The 8174-nt window shown below is 42.2% G+C and overlaps 1 protein-coding gene across 4 annotated transcripts in view; it reads left to right on the top strand.

The window, feature by feature from the left end:
* Nucleotides 1-8174, top strand: part of THRAP3 (thyroid hormone receptor associated protein 3) — a 36295-nt gene that overhangs the window by 16263 nt on the left and 11858 nt on the right. For 2 of the 4 annotated variants that reach the window (XM_015417780.1, XM_015417777.1), the window contains exons 3-5: nt 483-643; nt 3493-4377; nt 6753-7505. In XM_015417780.1, coding sequence (XP_015273266.1) covers nt 507-643; nt 3493-4377; nt 6753-7505 — 1775 coding nt within the window. In that variant the 5' untranslated portion in view covers nt 483-506. Of the gene's footprint in view, nt 1-94; nt 131-156; nt 257-482; nt 644-3492; nt 4378-6752; nt 7506-8174 lie in introns of those variants that run through there. The other 2 variants (XM_015417779.1, XM_015417778.1) reach the window with 2 other exon arrangements.

Raw genomic sequence — 8174 nt, 5'->3', positions numbered from 1 at the left:
TACTTGGAAGGACTCCCGATTTTATTTTGGCTGCAACAGGAGTCCCTAGTGGCTGCTTGATTATGACAAGTGTATAACTTGGTTTACCAGCACCAGGGCTTTTCACAGAGCCAATACCTCATCCTTAGAGGTAGCGTTTAAGTGTACATTCATCTATGTGGGGAAGATTCAGCTGTGGCAGACCATGAATTTTGTGTCTGTTTCTTCAAATCATATGGGAAGGCTTCAAGAAGCTTGGACAAACTCGCATTTTGTGGTTAGACTCTAAATGGCTTTACATATATGGGCAGTAAGAAGAGTGAATTTTTTCTGTAGTAAAAGAGCACACAAGTAGTAAATTAACATTCTATTTAAATAGTTAATGGATTTGTTTTGTTTTGTTTTTGGGAAGATAAATGTACTGTTCTTAAACTTAGAACAGCCAAGTGAAGAAGCTTGAGTGTGATAGACCTTTTTGTTTATCTTTCCTTTTGTGTTGACAGGCTTAAGCCAAGGAGGTAGCAGAGATGTCAAAAACAAATAAATCAAAATCAGGATCTCGTTCTTCTCGTTCAAGATCTGGATCACGGTCTCGGTCCAGGTCTTTCTCAAAGTCTCGGTCTCGGTCCCGGTCTCTTTCACGGTCAAGGAAACGCAGGCTCAGGTAAGTGCTGCTGGTTGCATCTAATAGTGTTCTGAGGGTCTTTCATTTACTTGTGCGCAAACTGGAGCTGTCCTGTAGAAAGCCCCTTGTTGGATTCCAGATTATTTTAAATATTCTGCCATCTCAAGTTACTGCTTTTGTTGTCTGCCAGCTCATTCTATTTTTATAACCTTTCCCTCAAAATGGCTGTTGCTCAGCCATGTCAAGAGTAGCTTTTTAACCCTACCTCCTATTTTAGATTCCTTGGGAAAGTTTTTTCAGTAGTTGGCTTTCTTTTTGATTTGGTTGTCGGCAGGGGATCTGAGTGGCTGGCCAGTTTCTGGCATTCTTGTGACTGTTGAATGCTGTAAATTATAGTAGCAAGGTGAATAGTTACTCTGAAGGGATATTAGACAGGTATTTCTTGCCCTGTGCTTCGGTAAGCAGATGAGGAGTCTGTGTTCAAGTTCAGAGCTGTCATATCTAACCTAAATTCCTTATCCTTCCACTTCTGATAAAAGTAGAAAATGATATGGCGAAGCTGGTATATGAATTTTCTGTGTCTCATGAATATCCTTGCTATTGAAACTTGGGAGAAATAATTAATTTTTAATGTGGTTCCAGTTATTCCTTAAACCTGGATTCACTTAGCCGAGTTGTTCTTTATAATCCCCATGGAGCAGTTTTCTGGCACATCTTGCAAATTGAAACCTCACATGTCTATTTATGATGCTGGTTTACTTTTCAAGAACACTTTAACTACAATTTGAGGGTTCTAAAAAATTAACACTCATTTTGTTTAGCTGAAATAACTGTAAAGGGAAAGGGAAAGACTGAACTCTGCTGGGCTGGAAGCGCAAGAGCTACTGTTAATATTGCATGGTTTTTGAACAAGGTACAGAAAAACAGCAAAATACTATGGGAGGGGGGCAGTTGTAGGAGAAGACAAAGCCAGATGGAGGAGAGGAGCTGAAAGACAAGATATCTCTTTACAACAAGTTGGGGATGTCCAGCTGCGTTCAGGGGAACTGTGGTAAATGGAGTGTCAGCGTGGTGTGCAAAATGTCCCTGGCAAGGGTCAGCTATGGGTGTGGCCTTGGTTTTGTGAGTCTTGGCTAGGAAGCAAAATGGAAGAGACTGGTGCATACAAATCATTTGGCATGAGCTTAGCACCCTGGCAGAGGTGGGTTTTGTAGCAGGAAGAAATAGCAGTTGCTTTTAGGTGCTTGGATTGGGAGACTGAGAATGGCTTTTCTGGGAGCTTCCCCTTAACTCTGTTTCAAACCTAGTTAGATCCTGAGAGGGTAGGAGTTGGCAAGTAGCCTGTCTCTTTCATTCCATCCGCAGTGCGTGGTTTGTGAACTTAAGATACAAGGTTAGTGTTGTGGCTGAAAACTACATAGGCCAACAGAAGTCTTTGGAAAAAAGCACCCCAGTCTCCACCTGTCTGCAGTGTCCACTACACTTCATGTTCTGTGTCTTTTCAAATGATTTCTCATGAAAGGTCTTCACAGTTTTTTGAAGGGTAATTTTTCAAGTTCTGTGCCTCTAAAGTGGTAGAATGGCTTTTGGAAGGAGCAAGTCCCTCGGTAGTAATTGGTAAGGCAATACAGTAGCCACCTGGGGACCAGCTCTTGCACATACTGTTTAGTGCTTTCTGAACACATCTTAATTGGCTCATTTTCACCACCTGCACCAGGCTTGTATGCATGTCTGTTCCATCTTAGGTTGCTGAAACTGTTTGCGAATGAAACAGTACCTGAGGTGAGTTGCTTACCTTTCTTCCTCTCAGCAAAAGAGACTGCGTTAGTGCAGGAGACAAGGCAGCAACTTCTCTTGTGCAGATTTGTACTAACCATTTCTGGTTCTTGCAAACATTACGTTTACTGTTCTAAAGCTTGCTTTTGTTTGAGATTTTTAAAAAGGATCTATTTAGCATATGGAAACTCTCCTCTTTCCCATTCCATTCTCTCAAATTGCATTTTTATATGATCCATTTAGCTCCTCTTTAGGATTAAAATCTTACACCTAGTCATATTAATGGTCCATTTGAATTAATCAGGTTTCTTCTGTATTGTGCAAAACACTTCGTAGTATTTAGTCTATGGAAATTAATCCTTGCCCTGTCAGTGGGGTATTTAATAGTGTTGTTCAGATTGTTAGCTTGTTTTCCACCAGAGAGATTTTTCCCACGGAGCTTCATCTTGTAGCTGTCATGTACAGAATACCCTTTGTGTGCTTGATATTTATGCCCATGCTTCTTGTAGGGTGTGCTCTGGCCTTGCTTTCTTTTGCTAAAAACTAGGGGTAAATTTCTTCTGTCTTAAAAGGAGTTATTTTATTGATGGAAAGTTCTAAAGTTCTTGGCTGTTTACCTCCCTTTCAGGAAGCAAAAATAGTGCTTGATTAGATCTCTCCGTTTCCTGTCTTAAACCTATTTTTTTCTTGTTGGGAGATCTTTCCCTTGAAACCCCATTTTTTTGTGATAACCATAAGTTTTATCTGTGAAGGATGGCTTTCACTAATTAGCATAGGTTAAGATACTGGTGGGTTCTGTGTGATTCGTCTTCTGGTGCAGTATCTCTGGAAGGTGAGTGCTTTGGGGGTGGTGTTTTGGAGGTGTACGCCTAGGTGCCCAAACATCAGTCTTCTAGGTAAATTCCAGTCTCAGCAGGAGTAGTACCTTTTGTCCATCTGCATTACCTGGGATGCCCTTGGAGTATAGGAGGGAAAATGTCATTGTGATATATACCAAACTTGAAGATGGGCAGAGGGGAGTAATGCACGCAAAAAGGTGCACATTATTATTTTTCAATCAGAATGCTGCAATACTAGATATAGTCGTTTCAAATACCTTTTCTTTTTCTTAGTTCTAGGTCCCGTTCGAGGTCATATTCTCCATCTCACAACAGGGAGAGAAACCATCCACGAGTGTACCAGAATCGGGATTTCCGAGGGCATAATAGAGGGTATCGGAGGCCATATTACTTCCGTGGAAGGAATAGAGGATTCTACCCATGGGGCCAGTATAATCGAGGTGGCTATGGAAATTACAGGTCCAACTGGCAAAACTACCGCCAAGCTTATAGCCCTCGTAGGGGCCGTTCACGGTCACGGTCACCCAAGAGAAGGTCTCCATCACCAAGATCTAGAAGCCATTCTAGAAATTCTGACAAGTCTTCATCTGATAGGTCAAGGAGGTCGTCTTCATCTCGGTCCTCCTCTAATCACAGCAGAGCTGAATCCTCCAAACGTCGATCTGTAAAGGAGAGGAAGTCCTCTTCCAAAGATGCACGAGGATCTCAGGGTGCTGGAGACAGCCAAGGAGATGACACCAAGGAACAGCCTTTCTCCGGAGGAACTGCCCAGGATGCCAAATCCTCAGAGGGGTCAAAGCCTTGGCAAGAAGTGGGCACTTACGGCACAAGCTCAGCCTCAAGGGCCTCGGTGACAGAGATGAGTCCAAAAGAGCGCAGCCCAGCATTAAAGAGCCCCCTGCAGTCTGTCGTGGTGAGGCGCCGGTCCCCCAGGCCGAGTCCGCTTCAGAAGCCCAGCCCAACATCATCTAACCCTTCCCAGATGGGCTCGACTCTGCAGAGCAGCAGCTCCTTTCAGGCAGGCTCACATCAGTTTGAGCATAACTTAGCAGGCCTGAGTCCAACGAGGAAGAGCCCCGTGTGCAAAAGCCCCACAACAATTGGTTCCATTTATGGGGCATCTCAGAAGGAGGAAATGGGGTCAGCCTTCTCCAAGAGGCAAGCTGTCTTGATTCCTCCTGTTTAAATTTATTGAATGTTTGCTTGCCTTTCCGGCCCTTTGGTCTAGCTAGGTTTGTGGTTATGCTAAGCCTAAGTTATTTAAACTAAACTTTAGGTTAATCAAAAAGTTTGGGACATCTGTTACGGAAACAGTGAAGTAACTTCAGTAAGAGCAGTTAAATATTTTAACAGGATATGGTTGGCTATTTGGGCTTAACTTCTATGGGATTTTGATTACCTAAGGCATTTCTAGGCTTCTCATCAAATGGCAGATTGATGAAGACGGCATGCATAATGATATAAACTCTATTACAATAAAAAATTAAAATTGTATTTTTAAAGTCTGAAAAGCTTGGTAAGACAGGAATAACTTATTAACATAATTTTAAAAGCCTTGGCAAATAACATTTAAACCAAATGGCTGAAGGCAGATGGTTGAGTAGCTTACTGGGCTTCCCCAGAAACAGGTGGCGCCACTGAAAAAGTGCCACTCCCGTTCAGATCTGATTTCATTCATAGAAGCAACAGAATGAGGACTGGGCAATACAGCTTCAGAAATAACAATCCTTTCCATTTATTTTTTTCAGTTTTGTATATAATTTTTTGTTAGTACTGTAGTATGAAGTGAGGATATCTTCCTAAGAAATGTACATGACTTCCTGCTGCTGAAATCAACATAGAGCCTTGCCCATAATTGTCATCAGTATAATGGACTTTGAAAAGGGTTAGAAAAATACTTGTAAGGTTAGATTCAGGTGGGGTAGCCGTGTTGGTTTGAAGCAGCAGAACAGCGTTTGAGTCCAGTGGCACCTTTAAGGACCAACAAAGTGATCTGAAGAAGCGTGCGTGTGCATGGAAGCTTATACCTTGAATAAATATTTTTTGTTGGTCTTAAAGGTGCCACTGGACTCAAATTTTCTTCTGCTTGTGAGATTAGTGATGGCTCTATATCATGGCAGCCAAATGTCCAGGCTTATTTACAGAGAGGGTGGGAGTGAATGGGGTCAGAACTCACCCTCTTGTTCTGTAGGTGAGAATAGATAGATAGAACAGTGTTGCTCTGTCCCAGAATGACAGCTGTTGCCTTCTTAGAGGAGGAAACCTCTTTAATTTCTGCAGGTCAAATGGGGCTTAGGGCTTCTTGTGTACCTGGTGCACTTTTTAGATCCATAGTGCACAGATGTTTCCTCAGACTTCTTCAGAAGTAGAGGAAATAGAAGAAAAATGTACATCTCAGATTTTCTGGTGTTGCCTTCTAACTTCCAGGGTACAGGACTGCTTTTTTAAACAAAGTCAGATTTCCAGGCACCATCAGCATCATGTTTTAGGAGCAGAAGAGTTTCCAGTCTTAATTTTAGAAATGCTTGATGAGGCTCTGGAAAGAATGCACAGGATTTTTGCCCTCCTTTGGAATCAACCCATGAGCTCAACTCCTGGCAAATGCTGGTGACAGCTGTGCAAAAGCTAGCCTGCATATCCAGCAAAAATTAAGCAGCACACAGCCACTGAGGTGGCAACTGGTACATGTGCTCTGGGCAGTAGTATTGCTTTAACTTTATTATTTGTTTTCCCAAGCTCAGAGTTCAGGAAAAACAGGCAATAAAACCATTAACTTGGTAGGGAAATATAGCTTTGCTTTTCATAATTTTTTTTAGTTGATCCCAGGTCCTTCAAAATCTGATTTCAGAAGGATATTCATTCTCACTTTGCAGATTTTTTTACTCTTAAATTTGTGATGTCATTCACCATCACCCCAGTGTGCTTTTGAAATCCACCTTGAATTGCCATTAACTCCCCCCTCCCCCTCGCATGGTAGTTTAGGCATCCTGCAGTTTAGCTGGTGATTTGCCAAGCTTAACAAGGTTGCTGCTCTTTCGTGTTCCTCCTACCCAATGAAATATTTTCCCCGTTAACCTTTTTGCTTCTATTTGTGTTTTGAATTATTCCTAGCTTCCCTAGGAGACTTGCCTCCAAAATTTGAAGTAGCTTTTGAGGCTTTAATTTCCAATGTGTGTTACTTAAAAAAGCACAGCAGTCCAAGGTGAAAATATTGATGGGTTAATTCTCCACAAACAGGTTTGTAAGTGAACACGCAGGTGGGGTAAGACCTTTTGCATATTTCCTTCCCCTTCTAGCTGTGGAAATAGGTTCTTTGCTCAAGTTGCAATTCCATTTTATTGGCAGTACTTAAGTTCTGTACATCCACCTTACACGACCTGTTGTGAACAGATATCTTTGTATCCAAGCATTCACAGATGAAAGAAGCTAAACAAAGTAGTAACTTTATTAGTGACACAAGGTGCCTTCCCACAGTTCTGATCAATCAGCTTTCATAGTTCCTAACCTGTGTGTATTCTGTCTCTGTAAAATAGGTACTTGGAAGAGCAAAAGTCTGAGAATGGGAAAGATAAAGAGCAGAAACTGATGAGTGTGGAAAAGGAGAAAATGAAGGAGAAGGGAAGTTTCTCTGAGATGGGATTAGCAGATGGTAAAGCAAAACTGGATCCATATGCTCCTAAAGCTGATACCGAGAAGGTCTATCGTGGAAGTCAGTCCCCAAAGCGCTATAAGCTCCGGGATGACTTTGAAAAAAAGATGGCCGAGTTCCACAAGGAGAGCCACTATGGCAAAGATGAGGCAGATGAGCCAGACAAAAAAATGAAGGGCAAAGGGCGAAAGGATCCCAACTTTGATGAAGATGAGGATGATGAGCCCAAGTTTCTGTCTAAGACGGTGTCTGCCTCCAGTAAAAACCAGGAGGAAGATCGAGCGGGCAAATGGGAAGGCCTGGTATTTTTGCCTGCAGCCAAAGAGAAACAGAGGAAAGCGGAAGAGATGGAGGAGGACTCCTATGCCGAGCAGTCCAAGAAAGAAGACAGGCAGGCTGCCAAGAGAGCAGAGGCTGGGCACAGAGGCTTTGTTCCAGAGAAGAATTTCCGAGTCACCACTTACAAGGCTGGCCAGGAAAAAGGTGCTGCCTCTCCTCCTCCGAGAAAGGCCTCAGAGGGTAGAGAGAAGGCAGGTGGTCGGGGAGATGGCCTAGCTACTGGGAAGTCCTCCTTTTCAATTACTCGTGAGACTCAAGTTAATCTCCGGATGGATTCTTTCGATGAGGATCTTGCACGGTGAGAGGCTCAGCATCTTTTGTCTTTGCAGTGGAATGGATGGCAAAAAGATGGAAGGAGAACCAAAGTGGGCAAACCACTTTGTACTGGGGTGGACCTCTAAAGTGAATAGACAAGTAACCCTTTGTAAAAAAAATGAATCATAGGAATGTGTTCAGAAATCAAATTGAACCATACCTCTGTTGCTAGAAATGTGACAATCTTAAGATCCAAAATCAAAGTAGGTGTCATGAAACTGAATAGGCTGCAGAGAGAGAGGCTTAAATATAACAATCCCAGAAGGAAGAGCAGAAAATCACAGATACCTGAGAGTGGGGGAGAGAGTTCCATTTACTTTCTATTACAGTATGTCAGGAGTGGGAGAAATTTTTCCTGGAAATACTTGAAGTCTCCAATTTCTATGTAAAACCAGCCATGTAAAGTGTCACCAGGCAGATATCACTCTTGAGTTGTGTATCAGCAGGTGAAACTATCAAGAATTCTTAGATTCTTTTTGTTAATGGCACTTCAGATAATTAATTTGGTCAGTAAATGAACCTGCTGATAGTGAAATGTCTGTATTGTGATGGAACCAATCTTTCCAGATTTTTAAACACAAATCATGACCATAATCATGCAGTAGTTACAAAACACAAGAGATCAGATCCAGAAAATAATACCTTTTTGCAA

Source organism: Gekko japonicus, unplaced genomic scaffold (assembly GCF_001447785.1).
Source record: "Gekko japonicus isolate JY-2015 unplaced genomic scaffold, Gekko_japonicus_V1.1 scaffold203, whole genome shotgun sequence".
Taxonomy (NCBI): domain Eukaryota; kingdom Metazoa; phylum Chordata; class Lepidosauria; order Squamata; family Gekkonidae; genus Gekko; species Gekko japonicus.
Note: the sequence above shows the minus strand (reverse complement) of the source record. Positions and strands in the feature narration are given on the sequence as shown.